Consider the following 19213-nt stretch of genomic DNA (forward strand, 5'->3'; position numbering starts at 1 on the left):
TGACTGACTAAATACTTTTTTGCCCCACTGTATATAATTGTCTAAGGGTTTTTCCGTCTGTCTGTCTGTCTGTCCTGGAAATCCCGGCTCTTTGATTGGTCGAGGCCGCCAGGCCTCGACCAATCAGCAACGGGCACAGCGACGATGATGTCATAAAGGACGTAGAAATCCCGCGTCTGATTGGTCGAGGCCGCCAGGCACGGGCACAGCGACGATGATGTCATAAAGGACGTAGACATCCCGCGTCTGATTGGTCGAGGCCGCCAGGCACGGGCACAGCGACGATGATGTCATAAAGGACGTAGAAATCCCGCGTCTGATTGGTCGAGGCCGCCAGGCACGGGCACAGCGACGATGATGTCATAAAGGACGTAGACATCCCGCGTCTGATTGGTCGAGGCCGCCAGGCACGGGCACAGCGACGATGATGTCATAAAGGACGTAGACATCTCATGTTTCTGATTCAGCGACGGGCACAGTATCGAAGTAGATGTCATAATGGTTGCCATGGCGACGATGATGTCATAAAGGTTGCCTCGACCAATCAGCGACGGGCACAGTGTGCCGCGAATTCTGGAATCATCATTGTCCATATACTACTGGGACATGCATATTCTAGAATACCCGATGCGTTAGAATCGGGCCACAATCTAGTATATCTATATTTGTCTAAGGGTTTTTCCGTCTGTCTGTCTGTCCTGGAAATCCCGCGTCTCTGATTGCTCGAGGCCGCCAGGCCTCGACCAATCAGCGACGGGCACAGCATGGCGACGATGATGTCATAAAGGTTGCCTCGACCAATCAGCGACGGGCACAGTCTGCCACGAATTCGCCTCGACCAATCAGCGACGGGCACAGTATCGACGTAGATGTCATAATGGTTGCCATAGCGACGATGATGTCGTCATAAAGGTTGCCTCGACCAATCAGCGACGGGCACAGCATGGCGACGATGATGTCATAAAGGTTGCCTCGACCAATCAGCGACGGGCACAGTATCGACGTAGATGTCATAATGGTTGCCATAGCGACGATGATGTCATAAAGGTTGCCTCGACCAATCAGCGACGGGCACAGTCTGCCGCGAATTCTGGAATCATCATTGTCAATATACTACGGGGACATGCATATTCTAGAATACCCGATGCGTTAGAATCGTGCCACCATCTAAAAAAAAATATATATATATATATATTAGATGGTGTCCCGATTCTAACGCATCGGGTATTCTAGAATATGCATGCCCACGTAGTATATTGCACAGCCCATGTAGTATATTGCCCAGCCACGTAGTATATTGCCCAGTTACGTAGTATACTGCACAGCGACGTAGTAAATTGCCCAGTCACGTAGTATATTGCCCAGCTACGTAGTATATTGCCCTGCCACATATGTCACAGGTTAAAAAATAAACATATACTCACCTTCCGAAGGCCCCTTGTAGTTCGGTCACATGACCGTGACGTCACGGCAGGTCATTCTCGCGCAGGCACTGTGATGACGTTGTGGTCACATGACCATGACGCCATGGCAGGTCCTTCTCGCACAGGCGCGCAGGACCTGTAATGACGTCGCGGTCACATGACCGTGATGTCATGTCAGGTCCTTCTCCCATACTATCCTTGGCACCGGAACCTGCCGGAGGTCACCGGAGCATTGCTAAGCATCTCTGGGAACTCCTTCAAGATTGTTGGAAGACCATTCCAGGTGACTACCTCTTGAAGCTCATCAAGAGAATGCCAAGAGTGTGCAAAGCAGTCTGTCGTGAATTCTGCCCTCCGGTGGTTGTAGGTGGTAATGCAGTTGTCTCTGGGCTGCAGTCCTGGACAGGTGTATCTGCTGATTGCAATTCTGACTGGGGTATTTAGGTTTGCAGGACTCATTAGTCCTTTCCAGTTGTCAATGTTTCTTGGGAAGTGTTGGATCTCTGTCTGGCTTCTCCTGTTTAGCTGCCAATTCAGCAAAGATAAGTGTCTGTTTCTTTTTCTATGGCACACAAGCTGTGTGCTTGTTTTTTGATTGTATTCCTGCTCTGAGTTTAGGAGTCTCTGGAGTTGCAGATATACGTTCCACGTCTTTAGTTAGATGGAGGAATTTTTTGTATAATCTGCTGTGGATATTTTTGGAAGGGTTTTAATACTGACCGCACAGAACTCTGTCCTATCCTTTCCTATTTTAGCTAGAGTGGCCTCTTGTGCTAAATCCTGTTTTCTGCCTGTGTTTGTCTTTCCTCTCCTACTCACAGCCAATATTTGTGGGGGGCTGCCTATCCTTTGGGGTTCTGCTCTGAGGCAAGGTAGTATTCCTATTTCCATCTATAGGGGTATTTAATCCTCCGGCTGTGACGAGGTGTCTAGGGTTTGTTAGGTACACCCCACGGCTACTTCTAGTTGCGGTGTTAAGATCAGGATTTGCGGTCAGTATAGTTACCACTTACTCCAGTGAAAGTTTTCATGCTGCTCCAAGGTCACCGGATCATAACAGCAGTCATCAAAGCAAAAGGTGGCTACTTTGAAGAACCTAGAATATAAGACATAATTTCAGTAGTTTCACACTTTTTTGTTAAGTATATAATTCCACATGTGTTAATTCATAGTTTTAATGCCTTCAGTGTGAATGTACAATTTTCACAGTCATGAAAATACAGAAAAATCTTTTAATGAAAATATGTCTTATAGTCTAGGTTCTTCAAAGTAGCCACCTTTTGCTTTGATGACTGCTTTGCACACTCTTGGCATTCTCTTGATGAATTTCAAGAGGTAGTCACCGGGAATGGTTTTCACTTCACAGGTGTGCCCTGTCAGGGGTAATATGTGGGATTTCTTGCCTTATAAAAGGGGTTGGGACCATCAGTTGTGTTGTGCAGAAGTCTGGTGGATACACAGCTGATAGTCCTACTGAATAGACTGTTAGAATTTGTATTATGGATAGAAAAAAGCAGATAAGTAAAGAAAAACGAGTGGCCATCATGAAGGTCAGTCAGTCCAAAAAATTGGGCAAACTTTGAAAGTGTCCCCAAGTGCAGTGGCAAAAACCATCAAGTGCTACAAAGAAACTGGCTCACATGAGGACCTCCCCAGGAAAGGGAAGACCAAGAGTCACCTCTGCTTCTGAGGATAAGTTTATCCGAGTCACCAGCCTTAGAAATCGCAGGTTAACAGCAGCTCAGATTAGAAACGAGGTCAATGCCACACAGAGTTTTAGCAGCAGACACATCTCTACAACAACTGTTAAGAGGAGACTTTGTGCAGCATGCCTTCATGGTAAAATAGCTGCTAGGAAACCACTGCTAAGGACAGGCAACAAGCAGAAGAGACTTGTTTGGGCTAAAGAACACAAGGAATGGACATTAAACCAGTGGAAATCTGTGCTTTGGTCTGATGAGTCCAAATTTGAGATCTTTGGGTCCAACCACCGTGTCTTTGTGCGACGCAGAAAAGGTGAACGGATGGACTCTACATGCCTGGTTCCCACAGTGACGCATGGAGGATGAGGTGTGATGGTGTGGGGGTGCTTTGCTGGTGACACTGTTGGGGATTTATTCAAAATTGAAGACATACTGAACGAACATGGCTACCACAGCCTCTTGCATCGGCATGCTGTTTTATCCGGTTTGCATTTAGTTGGACCGTCATTTATTTTTCAACAGGACAATTACCCCAAACACACCTCCAGGCTGTGTAAGGGCTATTTGACCAAGAAGGAGAGTGATGGGGTGCTACGCCAGATAACCTGGCCTCCACAGTCACCAGACCTGAACCCAATCAAGTTGGTTTGGGGTGAGCTGGACCGCAGTGTGAAGGCAAAAGGGCCAAAAAGTGCTAAGCATCTCTGGGAACTCCTTCAAGATTGTTGGAAGACCTTTCCCAGTGACTACATCTTGAAGCTCATCAAGAGAATGCCAAGAGTGTGCAAAGCAGTCATCAAAGCAAAAGGTGGCTACTTTAAAGATCCTAGAATATAAGATATATTTTCACTTGTTTCACACTTTTTTGTTAAGTATATAATTCCACATGGGTTAATTCATGGTTTTGATGCCTTCATTGTGAATGTACAATTTTCATAGTCATGAAAATACAGAAAAATCTTTAAATGGGAAGGTGTGTACAAACTTTAGGTCTGTACTGTATATGTATATGTGTGTGTATATATATATATATATATATATATATATATATATATATATATATATATATATATATATATATATATATATATTATAGCAAAAAAGAGGCAGCACTCCATGTAGTTAGTATTTAGTCTTGCAGGATTTAATCAACCCACTGTTCAGGGCGACGGTTCGGCTCAGACTGAGCCTTTCTGCTGCCTCTTTTTTGCCTTATATTGAACTACTTGGATACATGGACTGCTATCCTGGGGCCCTGCACCCGAAGATAAGTTTGCATTGTGCTGTTCCTTTTTATATATATATATATATATATATATATATATATATATATATATATATATATCTAATTGTCTAAGGGTCACTTTCATCTTTCTGTCTGTCACGGATATTCATTGGTCGCGGCCTCTGTCTGTCATGGATATCCAAGTCGCTGTGTAGTGGTAGCATATCTACACCACCAAGGGGCGCCAGATCTCAGCCACTAATGGACGTGACAAGGTCCATTTTTCAACTAGCCGAAGTCAACTTGGGTTCCTTGTCAGCACTTCACATAGAGGGTACAGAGAATCAGAAGGAAGATTTTTTTAAGTCGAACTCAGTTGAGACATGGCAACTGGGAGCTGAATCATTGAGTGTTCGATCTGATCGCAGAACATTGGGGACGGCCAGCAAAAGACCTGTTCGCCAACAGTCAGATCCGGAAGGTAGATGCCTTCTGCTCGATAGATCCCTTGGGGAACCCAGTTGCTCTAGACTCCTTTATGATCCCTTGGAATTACCATCTAGCTTACACCTTCCCGCCTATAGCCCTGATTCCATCAGTTATGAGTAAAATTCGAGAGGACGAGGCGAGGATGATCTTAATAGCCCCCTTCTGGCTGAGGGGAACATGGTTTTCTTGGCTGAGGGTGATGTCCATCTCCGACCCTTGGGTTTTTCCGGATACCCCTGACCTTTTTTTCTAAGGGCCGGTGGTTCATCTGCAGGTAAAAAACTTGCATATGACAGTCTGGAGCTTGAAAGGTCACTTCTGAGCAATAGGGGGTTCTCTCCAAATTTAGTCGCCACTTTGTTACAGAGTAGGAAACCTGTAACTACCAATCTGTATGGGAGAATCTGGGAAAAAATTATTTCAGTTTCAGGTGCCAAATTAGATGGAGAGGTTCCACTGAAGGCAATCTTAAGGTACCGTCACATTAAGCGACGCTGCAGCGATATAGACAACGATACCAATCGCTGCAGCGTCGCTGTTTAGTCGTTGTGTGGTCACTGGGGACCTGTCACACAGACAGCTCTCCAGCGACCAACGATGCCGAAGTCTCCGGTTAACCAGGGTAAACATCGGGTTACGAAGCGCAGGGCTGCGCTTAGTAACCCTATGTTTACCCTGGTTACTATTGTATATGTAAAAAAACACTACATACTTACATTCCGGTGTCTGTCGCGTCCCTCGCCGTCAGCTTCCCGCACTGACTGTGAGGGCCGGCCGTAATGCAGAGCACAGCGGTGACGTCACCGCTAGTAGGACCAGGAGTAGCTTTAATGATATTTTCAGAGGAGAATCTACCAGCATGACTAGGCTGCAAGTTCCAAATTACATCCTTGTTTTTAGAATGGATTTCTTGCATCCAACTAGTTGTCTGGGTATCATGTTCTACTTCATTTTACACTTCAGAATCAGAATTTTCAGCATTGCTTTCCCATCACTCATGTGGTCCTCCTCTTCGGACACATTTTCCTGTGGGATATCATCTTCTGAATCAGAGGCGTAGACAAGCTCTTTCAATTCAGCGTCAGTCAACGTTTTCAAAACCTTTTAATCTAAATTTGGAAATTATAAACAGTCACAACTTGCACGGGGTAGAGTCAACACTATGAAATAAAAAAAAAAAAAAACTATATAAATAACAATAAAAGAGAAAAAATATATAGCCAGTTTCACAACAAAAAGAGCTTACTACAGTAAGGGCCCCATCACTCTCCCAGCGATGAAAGTGCAGTGTGACCTCTGCGTTTGTGATGCTGGAGCCTCGCATTTGAGATGTTGCAGCATTGCAATCGCAGGGTGTGTGTGTGTGTGTGTGTGTGTGTGTGTGTGAGTGTGTGTGTGTGAGATGGGGCCCTAAAACAGACCCTGTTCAAACCTGTACTCAATGCTCATCTATGCAATCAATGTATCGCAGCAGTGAGAATACACCCCCCTCCTAGGCAAACATTCAAGTCTACACAAGCCTAAGGGTACCTTTAGATGGGCACACATTAGCTTACATCATGACACAGTAATCAAAAAATGGCTTTACAATATGCAATCTAAGGCCGGTTTCACATTTGCGGTTGTGTCCACAGCGTTTCTTCCGCAATTATCCGCATGCGTTGTATTTTCCTATATTTAACATTAGGGACGCATTTGTCTGCGTATTGCTGCTTTTGACGATGCATGCGCCGTTTCGTCGTCTGCGGTTTGGCGCGGTAAACGCATGTAGTAATTTTAGAGGCGTCAATTTGCCGCCTAGAAACGTATGTGGTTGTAATAATCTACAAGGTCTCAGATTTCATTTTGGGTCATATGTGCCTGAACAGAACAGCAGGGTTAAGGAAGAGGCACCACTAACCAAACAAGACCATGAAGACCAAAGAGATCTCCAAACAAGTCAGGGACAAAGTTGCTGAGGAGTACAAGTCCGGCTTGGATTATAAGAAAATATATATTACTTACTGCGTGCACCCGCGGGATCTCGGGCCGCGCATGCACGCAGGCGCAGTAAACAAGACATCAAGTGATGTCAGTTGTCGGGCAGTGCGAACTGCGCATGCCCAAGGCAGAATATGACCACGCAGGCGCCTGGACAAGTGAATAACGCCGAGGAGGCGGCACCCTTCTCGCAAAGTGATGGCTGGGAGGCGTCTGGATGAGGGGGGAAAGTCCTGCCTCCCTAGCGATTTCACAGTTATGAGGGACCAAATTCAAAAGTGATTATTTCTGCAGTGCAACGAACAATAACTAAAAGAGCCACCTTGTCAGAATGCAGCATTAGTGCTGCACAAGATGGCTCTTTTAGTTACAAATGCCTGTGGGGGGGAGACAGGTTCCCTTTAACAGCAGCTCAGACATGGTGGGGGACATCAGTTGTGTATAGAAAATAAAATTAGGAAACATCCCACCAAAAACAGGTTAGTAGAGAATATCAGTACATACCGTAGCTGTTCTCATTTCAGCAACCAGGTTTACATTCCTCTTGACATAAAGTAATGTACAATTCTATCAAGAAAACAGAAACCTGATGGATTCTTTAATGAGTCCAAGAAATTCCTAGATATAACTTACAAAACAGGTCATGCTGGTTCTATAATGGCTCCTATAAGGCTATGCAGGGCTGTGGGAGCCGGTAAGCCAAACCTCTGACTCCTCAATTTCCCTGACTTCACAGTACTGGCCACTACTGAGCATGTACATGAAGTGCAGCACAGATTCATCTCCGCTAAAAGCCAAGATCCTTAGATCAGGAACAGAACAGACATTTATAGGACATTTCATAACTTTCCCAAATTCTTATGAAAACATATACAGCACTGTAATACTGTGCCCAATGTATTATAGATTTTAGGAGTTGGTCCATTTTATATGGACAACACTAAAATGGACACCGACTCCACAGCTTCTTTTTCATGAGGAAATCCACCCAGAATCGACCTTTAAAAAGTGCCCCATAAACTGAAAATAAAGCACATTGTTGTTCACATGTTCGCTCTCGTGTCACTTTTAACCATTTCAGGATTTCCAAACCCTAAAGCTCAAAATCAAATTGGGCATTTTCTTGCAAATGGAGAGGCGAGAGGCAGTGGGAATGACCTGGTGGAGGTGTGAATTGTATCCATGTAGTGACTCCTAAATCCAGATGTTAAATTGATTCCTAGTGTCAAAGAATTTAACATCTTTATCAGTTGAAATTCCCAAATTTTTCTTTCTCTGTCGTCCTTAAAATGACCTTTTAGTATTAAGACTTTTAAGTCTGTCATACTGTGTCCAGTTCCAGAGAAATGTTTTAACACACGCGTGTCCATTTCATGCTGATTGTGTGTCTGTGTAGATTCATCCTAGTTTGTAGTTTTTGCTTGGTTTCCCCAATATAGATACCTCCAGGGCACCTCGTACATTGTATCATGTACACCACGTTGGAGGATGTACATGAAAAGGAACCAATGACCTTATAGTCCTGATTTGTTTGGTATGCGGACTATATCTGTTGGTAATATGTGGGTACACGTTTTGCATTTTTTTATTGTTACATGGAAATGTGCCAGTCACTGATGGTGATGAGAGGACACTTCTGACAAAGAGATAACTTAAGTTTGGGGGCTGTTTGTAGGAGAAAAGTGTTATTTCTGGAAATATGTCTTTCAATTTGTGGTCCCTGTGGAATATGGGTTGGAGATCAGCACTACTTTTCCTTAGGCTGCTCATGTGGGGGATGTATGTGACCACAAGAGGTACCCTGTTGTTATCCTGTCTGTAATCCAAGAGGCTGCTTCTTGGGATCCTTGTAGCTCTGTATTTTCTGCCCTTAAAAATACAACTGCATTTTTTCACGCTCCCTAAAGAAGATTATTTAGAAAAATTGTACCCCAAAAAAAAAACCCAGATGAGATTTCATGAAATCATTCACTCTGCAAATTTTCTGCACCAAAAAACGTAGCTAAAAAAACAAAAAGTTACACTGTGTGGTAACACAACCTGAGAGTACTTTGCCAAAGATGCAGCAAGTGAGCACTAATGGCTCCGATCAGAGGTGCCCTACAGAGACCACTCCATCTAGATTCCTTAAAAACTCGCAGCTACCAAAGGATCTATAGGGACACATTTATTAGTCATTTGGTGCAAGGAATGTGGAATCCATTTTGGACAGAATAGTGAATCACAAAATTTACACTGTGTGGTAACACAACCTGAGAGTACTTTGCCAAAGATGCAGCAAGTGAGCACTAATGGCTCCGATCAGAGGTGCCCTACAGAGACCACTCCATCTAGATTCCTTAAAAACTCGCAGCTACCAAAGGATCTATAGGGACACATTTATTAGTCATTTGGTGCAAGGAATGTGGAATCCATTTTGGACAGAATAGTGAATCACAAAATTTACACTGTGTGGTAACACAACCTGAGAGTACTTTGCCAAAGATGCAGCAAGTGAGCACTAATGGCTCCGATCAGAGGTGCCCTACAGAGACCACTCCATCTAGATTCCTTAAAAACTCGCAGCTACCAAAGGATCTATAGGGACACATTTATTAGTCATTTGGTGCAAGGAATGTGGAATCCATTTTGGACAGAATAGTGAATCACAAAATTTACACTGTGTGGTAACACAACCTGAGAGTACTTTGCCAAAGATGCAGCAAGTGAGCACTAATGGCTCCGATCAGAGGTGCCCTACAGAGACCACTCCATCTAGATTCCTTAAAAACTCGCAGCTACCAAAGGATCTATAGGGACACATTTATTAGAGTCATTTGGTGCAAGGAATGTGGAATCCATTTTGGACAGAATAGTGAATCACAAAATTTACACTGTGTGGTAACACAACCTGAGAGTACTTTGCCAAAGATGCAGCAAGTGAGCACTAATGGCTCCGATCAGAGGTGCCCTACAGAGACAGCTCCATCTAGATTCCTTAAAAACTCGCAGCTACCAAAGGATCTGTAGGGACACATTTATTAGAGTCATTTGGTGCAAGGAATGTGGAATCCATTTTGGACAGAATAGTGAAACATCTGTGAATGTTGTAATTTTTTATTAACCATTATATATTTTCGGCCAAGTGAATGCTTGTCTTGTCCTATGGATTCTACAACTATAGCAGTTTTACATGAAATTTCTTCTGAATTTGTTTTCATAGGTTAATCCGGAACGGAGCCAGCCCATTTGTTCAATAAACAGAAACTGACATTAATCAGTCTGTAAAACATGTCTGTCCGGGAGTCCTTCAATCCAGAAAGTTATGAGCTTGATAAAAACTTCCGGCTGACTCGCTTTGCAGAGCTTAAAGGCACTGGTTGCAAAGTCCCCCAAGATGTTTTGCAAAAACTGCTGGAGTCCTTGCAAGAGAATCACTTTCAGGAAGATGAGCAATTTCTTGGGGCAGTTATGCCAAGGTTGGGTAAGTAGTGATGATGATATGTGTTTTGTATCCTCCTTAAGTGCTCCATTACTTTTATTTTGTACTATCCGTGGGTACATACAGTTGCTAAGATAATAACAGCTGATGGGTCGCGGTCCTGGGTGTCGAACCCCCATCAATCCTAAGTATTGGCCCTCAGTACCTAAGCAGTGGACACCCCATTTAAGTTTAAGCATTTTATGTATCTTGTGTATTGTCACATAGTATTTTCCATGTTGCTGTTTGATAGCATTGCTCCATGCAAAAAATAAAAATTCAGAAGTTACTAGTCAACTTGATAATTTTTTAAAAGTAATCCCCTAACATTTAATAGGATGTGGACTGAATGGATTTAAACTCCCAGCGAGTGGCTGGCATCTAAGATGTATTCCCACAGGTGTTGTCTGAGATAAATAGTTTCTTTTTTTTTTTTACTTGGGAGCTTATTCGCTCGTATTGAGTGTTGAGCAGTCTCTAAAAAAAAAAAAGATGGAAATCTTTTCTGTTGCTTATGAACTTTGTTTGCTGGCTTTGTGCTCCGACGAGTGATCTGCTCCCCAAAAAGTATTTTGTGACTTTATATCTGGTGTTTTATGTAATTTTTATGTCCTTTTAATTCTGTACCTTTGTTTATTGTCCTGTTTACCCCCTGTGTGTTTCTGGTTGTAGAATATTTGGGTAATTTGAAATCATAAGGATATGTCACTTTCAGGGGTCCAGGAGCATTGGTATGAAGGTTCGAGACCTCTTAAAGCAGGGGTCCCCATCTCCAGGCCTCGAGGGCCGCCAACAGTGCAGGTTTTCAGGATTTCTTTAGTATTGCATCGGTGGTAATGTGATCATCTGCACAGGTGATGATTCCAACCCCTGTGCAATACTAAGGAAATCCTGAAAACCTGCACTGTTGGCGGCCCTCGAGGCCTGGAGTTGGGGACCACTGTCTTAAAGGGAACCTGTCACCCCCCAAAATCGATGGTGAAGTAAGCTCACCGTCATCAGGGGCTTATCTACAGCATTCTGTAATGCTGTAGATAAGCCCCGATGTTACCTAAAAGAGGAGAAAAAGAGGTTAGATTATACTCACCCAGGGGCGTTCCCGCTGCGGTCCGGTCCGATGGGTGTTGAGGTCCGGCCCAGGGCTTCCCATCTTCATTCCATGACGTCTTCTTCTGGTCTTCACGCCGTGGCTGCGGTGCAGGCGTACTTTGTCTGCCCTGTTGTGGGCAGCACAAACTACTGCAGTGCGCAGGCGCGGGGCCTCTTTGACCTGTCTCGGCACCTGCGCAATGCAGTACTTTGCACTGCCCTCTTTTAGGTAACATCGGGGGCTTATCTACAGCATTACAGAATGCTGAAGATAAGTCCCTGATGACGATGGGCTTACCTCACCATCGATTTTGGGGGTGACAGGTTCCCTGTAACTCTGAACAGTAAATTGTGGGCACTTTTGTTTTTTTTTCTTTTTCAATTACTACCAACGAGATGGAGATCTTCTTATTTTAAGTCAACAAATCTGTAATAGATAAATCTGTTTCCAAAAGGTCTTTCAGATAATATAGTTTTTTGCTCCACAGCCTTAAGTTACTGTTTTGTAGGAGTCTAGAGGAATTGCAACTTCAGAATGATTCCTCTGTAATTACCGTATGCCTGATGTGCACAACCAAAAGAGTAAAAGCTGAAATTCCTCATGTCATCTTGTTCTTGTTGCCAGGCTTTAAGCCATCACAATCTCCTTTTTAAGATCTGCAATTCTACTTCAAAGGAAAAGTCGTATATGCTGATCTCCTAGACCAAAAGACCCTTAAGGTACCTTCACACTAAGCGACGCTGCAGCGATACCGACAACGATGTCGATCGCTGCAGCGTCGCTGTTTGGTCGCTGGAGAGCTGTCACACAGACAGCTCTCCAGCGACCAACGATGCCGGTAACCAGGGTAAACATCGGGTTACTAAGCGCAGGGCCGCGCATAGTAACCCGATGTTTACCATGGTTACCATCGTAAAAGTAAAAAAAAAAAAAACACTACATACTTACCTTCTGCTGTCTGTCCCTTGCGCACTGCTTTCCTGCACTGACTGTGAGCACAGCGGCCGGAAAGCAGAGCGGTGACGTCACCGCTGTGTTTTCCGGCTGGCCGACGCTGACACAGGATGCAGGAGGAGTGCAGAGAAGCAGAGCGCCGGGGACAGACAGCAGAAGTTAAGTATGTAGTGTTTGTTTTTTTTACTTTTACGATGGTAACCAGGGTAAACATCGGGTTACTAAGCGCGGCCCTGCGCTTAGTAACCCGATGTTTACCCTGGTTACCAGTGAAGACATCGCTGAATCGGCGTCACACACGCCGATTCAGCGATGTCTGCAGGGAGTCCAGCGACGAAATAAAGTTCTGGACTTTCTGCAGCGACCAACGACATCACAGCAGGATCTTGATCGCTGCTGCGTGTCAAACACAACGATATCGCTAGCCAGGACGCTGCAACGTCACGGATCGCTAGCGATATCGTTGTGAAGTTGTTTAGTGTGAAGGTACCTTAAGAGAAATGCCTTGTTATCAAATGTAGTATTTGCATTGCTTTTCATAACCAGTGTTTTAACTTTAGAATCGTCTCTGAAAACGTATACTTTTCTAATAAGTGTCAGTAGCAAGCAGTGAGATCACATCTTGCACATCATTCCTTTACTCCGCAGGAATGAATTTGGAAAACTATTAGGTTGCCATGAGTTTTAGCTTAAAGCCCAAAGTCTCTGGGTTAGGCCGGGGTCACACTTGCAAGTGTGATGCGAGAAACTCGCGCCTCAATACCCGGCGCCGGCACTCGGGACTGGAGCGTGCGGATGCATGTATTTCTATGTAGTTGCACCCACCGGTCCCGAGTGCCACCGGCAGTGCCGGGTATTGATGCTAGAGACTCGCGCGAGCCTTAGGGCCAGGCTACGACAGAGCATAGGGACGTTTGTGATAGAGAGATATAGATAGATAGAGACATATATATACATAGCTATAGAATATATATCTATATATATAATTGTCTAAGGGTTTTTCCGTCTGTCTGTCTGTCTGTCTGTCTGTCTGTCTGTCTGTCTGTCTGTCTGTCTGTCTGTCTGTCTGTCTGTCTTTCTGTCTGTCTGTCTGTCCTGGAAATCCTGGCACAGCATCGACGTAGAAATCCCGCGTCTCTGATTGGTCGAGGCCGCCAGGCCTCGACCAATCAGCAACGGGCACAGCGATGATGATGTCATAAAGGACGTAGACATCCCGCGTCTCTGATTGGTCGAGGCCGCCAGCCCTCGACCAATCAGCAACGAGCACAGCGACAATGATGTCATAAAGGACGTAGACATCTCACGTTTCTGATTCAGCGACGGGCACAGTATCGACGTAGATGTCATAATGGTTGCCATGGCGACGATGATGTCATAAAGGTTGCCTCGACCAATCAGCGACGGGCACAGTCTGCCGCGAATTCTGGAATCATCATTGTCCATATACTACGGGGACATGCATATTCTAGAATACCCGATGCGTTAGAATCGGGCCACAATCTAGTATATATATATATATATATATATATATATATATATATATATATATATATATATATATATATATATATATATATATATATTTGTCTAAGGGTCACTTCCGTCTTTCTGTCTGTCTGTCCTTCTGTCTGTCACAGATATTCATTGGTCGCGGCCTCTGTCTGTCATGGAATCCAAGTCGCTGATTAGTCTCGCCAGCTGCCTGTCATGGCTGCCGCGACCAATCAGCGATGGCCACAGTCCGATTAGTCCCTCCCTACTCCCCTGCAGTCAGTGCCCAGCGCCCGCTCCATACTCCCCTCCAGTCACCGCTCACACAAGGTTAATGCCAGCGGTAACGGACCGCGTTATGCCGCGGGTAACTCACTCCGTTACTGCCGCTATTAACCCTGTGTGACCAAGTTTTTACTATTGATGCTGCCTATGCAGCATCAGTAGTAAAAAGATCTAATGTTAAAAATAATAAAAAAAATAAAACATCATTATATACTCACCTTTCGCTGCCTTTCCCACTCCTCGCGACGCTCCGGTGGCAAGGATGGTATGCGAGAAGGACCTGCAATGACGTCACGGTCATGTGACCGCGACGTCATCACAGGTCCTGCGAGAAGGACCTGCCATGATGTCACGGTCATGTGACCGCGACGTCATCACTGGTCCTTTGCTCATACCAACCCTGGGACCAGAAGCTGCCACGTGCACCGCACATAGGGCCAGGACTTCAATGGAGGGTGAGTATATGTTTATTTTTTATTTTAAGTCTGTATACTATGTGGCTCTGCTGTATACTCCGTCGCTGTGCAATATACTACATGGCTGGGCAATATACTACGTGGCTGGGCAATATACTACGTGGCTGGGCAATATACTACGTGGCTGGGCAATATACTACGTGGCTGGGCAATATACTACGTGGCTGGGCAATATACTACGTGGCTGGGCAATATACTACGTGGCTGGGCAATATACTACGTGGCTGGGCAATATACTACGTGGCTGGTCAATATACTACGTGGCTGGTCAATATGCTACGTAACTGGGCAATATACTACGTGACTTGGCAATATACTATGTGACTGGGCAATATACTACGTGGCTGGGCAATATACTACGTCGCTGGGCAATATACTACGTCGCTGGGCAATATACTACGTCGCTGGGCAATATACTACGTCGCTGGGCAATATACTACGTGGCTGGGCAATATACTACGTGGCTGGGCAATATACTACGTGGCTGGGCAATATACTACGTGACTGGCCAATATACTATGTGACTGGCCAATATACTACGTGGTTGGGCAATACACTACGTGGTTGGGCAATATACTACATGGTTGGGCAATCTACTACGTGGCTGGGCAATATACTACGTGGACATGCATATTCTAGAATACCCAATGCGTTTATATATATATATATATATATATAGAACCAGAAACACATGGGCTACATGCACATTGAACAAGTTTGTAGGAACCTGTATATGTATGTATATGTTTCGTTTTGATTGCCTTGTGAGTCTTTTTCTGCAGAAATGAGAGCCAGCTGTCTATGCAGGAACTTTATGCAGGTCAGACCTCTCCGAGGTATTTGCACAGCGATGCAAACAAAGTAAAGATTACCTGACCAGCAGTCTTGAAAAGAAACAGGATATGTGTGGCTTCATGCCAAGAGGTTAGCGCAGCCTGATGTGGATTAGAGAACCTGTTCATCCGTGTACTCCATGTACAAAAGACAGAAACCAACATGGTTAAAGAAGTTCTCCAGTAGATTGTATTTTTATACAAATATGTTTACTACAAACGAGAAGGAGATTGCCGTATAAGTCTTGCCAACACCTTTGTCCTCTTTGTACCCTCAGTTCTGTGCCAATTTTAACGACCAGAGTAGCGCTGGGTTCATACCTCATTGTGTTTTCCACATTGCACTATTTTGAGGGGTATGTTGGAATCCCTGAAAAACTGTATTCTGACGGGAATGTCAACAGAGCCAATCACATGAATGAGGCAAAACCGCGGAAACTGTCTGATCTCTCCGCCCTGGCAGGATGCATGGTTTGCCACGTATTTGTGCATGCCTGGAAAAGACAAATACTGCTTGGACAAAGGCCGGACAGTGGACACATTGACTCTTGTTGGCTTCATTCAAGTGAATGGCTTTGTAGCGGTTCCTGTCTGAGATCAGTTTTTTGAGGATTCTGGTAGAAACCCTGACATAGTGCTCCCAGACATAGAGCACAGTATTAATGTGAACCTAGTTTAATGGGGAAAAGTTTGGCTTAGGCCACAGTATCTGAAAACCCAGTTAGAGGGTTTGGGTTATATCCATCTTAGCAAATGCTTGTTGCTGGATCCCCACCAATCTAGAGAATAGCGTGATAAAATCTTTTGGAAAGGTACCTTCACACATAACGATATCGTTGCTTTTTGTGACGTAGCAACGATCTAGTTAAGGAAATCGTTCTGTGTGACAGCGACCAACGATCAGGCCCCTGCTGGGAGATCGTTGGTCGCTGAGGAAAGTCCAGAACTTTATTTCGTCGCTGGACTCCCTGCAGACATCGCTGGATCGGCGTGTGTGACACCGATCCAGCGATGTCTTCACTGGTAACCAGGGTAAACATCGGGTTACTAAGCGCAGGGCCGCGCTTAGTAACCCGATATTTACCCTGGTTACCAGCGTAAAAGTAAAAAAAACAAACACTACATACCTACCGCTGTCTGTCCCCGGCGCTCTGCTTCTCTGCACTCCTCCTGCACTGGCTGTGAGCGTCGGTCAGCCGGAAAGCAGAGCGGTGACGTCACCACTCTGCTTTCCGGCCGCTGTGCTGCTCAGTCAGTGCAGGAGGAGTGCAGAGAAGCTGAGCGCCGGGGACAGACAGCGGTAGGTAAGTATGTAGTGTTTGTTTTTTTTACTTTTACGCTGGAAACCAGGGTAAACATCGGGTTACTAAGCGCGGCCCTGCGCTTAGTAACCCGATGGTTACCCGGGGACCTCGGGATCGCTGTCACACTCAGCAACGCTGCAGCAATATAGACAACGAGCCGATCGCTGGAGCGTCGCGGTTTAGGTCGCTGTAGAGACGTCAAACACAGCAACTCCAGAACGATGCAGGAGCGATCCAGTGACGTAACGGCGACTCACTTATCGTTCTCGCTGGTTGTTAGCTCCATGAAAAACATTGCTGGCATCGTTGCTTTTAATGTCAAACATGACGATACACGCCGACCTGACGACCAAATAAAGTTCTAGACTTCTAGCTCTGACCAGCGTTGGCACAGCGGGATCCAGATCGCTGCTGCGTGTCAAATACAACGAGATCGCTATCCAGGATGCTGCAACGTCACGGATCGTTGTTGTTCTCGTTGTAAAGTTGCTGAGTGTGACGGTACCTTAAGCCCAGTGCCATTCTCAGGATCGTAGGGTCTCAATGGCCTCCTCCCACCCCACAAATAGCAAATTATTACCTATCTTGTAGGTTTATCCCTTTTAAGGTCTTTATCACGCCATGTTTTGGTTTGTAAATCTAGTGCATATGCCAGAAGTAGTCCTTTCTACTACCCTTTCCAATACAGCTGAATAATGGTGCGTCAACACACATGGTCAGTCATATATACCAGAAGGAGACAATTTGGTATTTATCTTGTCCATAGAAGTGTGGCAGATTTTCACCAGATGTGGTATAATGGTAAATGGTATTCTGATTTTAGTCACCTTTTACTAGTGTCTGTAAAGACTCTCGTATACATAGTGATTATAATGGAATAAAAATCACTTTTTCTTCCTTTTTATTTTTTAAATAACTTTGGTCATTTTCTCTATGATATCAATGATGTAAAACATCTATAACGGGTAGATGAGCTGTTTGATGGCAGTGGCACAGTTGTTTCTCTTCTCTACCGGTATTAAAGGGATCTCTGTAACAAAGAATGAAAAAGTGGTTCCCAATTGATAGGACTTCAGTAAAATAAGAAAATCAGAAGGTACTCACACTCACTGCGTCCTGCCCTGGTTCTTCTGTCTCAGGACTTTGGCTACAATCATTGCCTATGGGACTGCCAAGCTCTGTATTTGGTATTCAGACAGTGTCGTAGACTGGAGCACCCTGCATTTCAGAGCCACATTCTCAGAAGCTGTGGGGTCCCTGCTGCCGTCCCCACAGTCAGCAAGTAATCACCTATGTTGTAGGCTTAACCTTTTTAAGCTCTAGTTTCTTCTACATTTGGTTTGTAAGTCCAACCTTAGGTTCTGTGCCGGCTCTCCGCTACTTTTTCTGTCTGTTTTGGCCTCGGGTGGGTGATGTCATGTCGACAGCACACGTTACCACTGCAGCCAATCGCTGAACTGAGCAACTCATGCCATCTACATTGGTAGAGCCACTGAGCTCCATGATCAACTGGGGATGTGAGCCATCAACGCTGCAGGCAAAACACTGAGACTGAAACAGCAGTGGAGAATCGGGACGGAGAGTACGATCTGATGACCAGAACATTTATCAAGGTGGAAAACATGTCCTCTATAGTCAATGACTCTAACTCTTCTATTAACTCATAAATCGGCTATATAAAATGTTGGGGTTTTTTTAATTGGAAACCCTTTTTGAATTGGTACACTGACTGTTATGGGGAACCTGTCAGATGATTCATGCTTAAACCATAAACCGCATGAATCTGGGACGAGGTGAATAAGAAGACTAGCCATGGACCTATGTCCCACATAGCTTCTCCCCGCACTGCATGGTTACCCGGTTCCCTCTAGTTACCTTGTCCACTGGCCCTTTTTTAACCCCTTAATGACCGCCAATACGTCTTCTTACTGACCTGAGATATAAAAGACTAGTATCCCCATACAGGTGACAATCCAGCAGCTGTCGGCTGTACACTATAGGTGACAACTTGCTGTATCAGCCACGATCAGTGTTTGCACCATCCAAATCTGTTTAACCCCTTAGATGCTGCTGTCAATAGTGACTACATCATATAAATGGTTAACAGAGTGTAGGGGCTTCTTCTTTATCCCCATCGGCACCCAGAGATCATGATTGTGTGGTCCTGATGTTTGCCATGGCAATTCACAACCAAATAGCCGCCTTATAGTACCGTCACATTTAGCGACGCTGCAGCGATATAGACAACGATGCCGATCGCTGCAGCGTTGCTGTTAGATCGTTGTGTGGTCGCTGGAGAGCTGTCACACAGACAGCTCTCCAGCGACTAACGATGCCGAAGTCCCCGGGTAACCAGGGTAAACATCGGGTTACTAAGCGCAGTGTGCAAGCTACCAGTGTGCAAGCTTTTTTTTTTTTTCTTAAAGTAACAAACCTGCAACGTGTGCACAGAGCCTTAGGTGATTTTTAAGTTTGAAGTACCGTATATAACCTGTA

General features: G+C 44.9%; 1 protein-coding gene across 8 annotated transcripts in view; it reads left to right on the top strand.

Annotated features, from left to right (window-relative positions):
* SEPHS1 (selenophosphate synthetase 1) overlaps positions 1 to 19213 on the top strand; it is a 165984-nt gene that overhangs the window by 46680 nt on the left and 100091 nt on the right. For all 8 annotated transcript variants that reach the window (XM_069765189.1, XM_069765193.1, XM_069765188.1 and 5 more), the window contains one exon: positions 10024 to 10284. In XM_069765189.1, coding sequence (XP_069621290.1) covers positions 10092 to 10284 — 193 coding nt within the window. In that variant the 5' untranslated portion in view covers positions 10024 to 10091. The remainder of the gene's footprint in view (positions 1 to 10023; positions 10285 to 19213) is intronic.

The sequence above is a fragment of the Ranitomeya imitator genome, chromosome 4 (genome assembly GCF_032444005.1).
Source record: "Ranitomeya imitator isolate aRanImi1 chromosome 4, aRanImi1.pri, whole genome shotgun sequence".
Taxonomy (NCBI): Eukaryota; Metazoa; Chordata; class Amphibia; order Anura; family Dendrobatidae; genus Ranitomeya; species Ranitomeya imitator.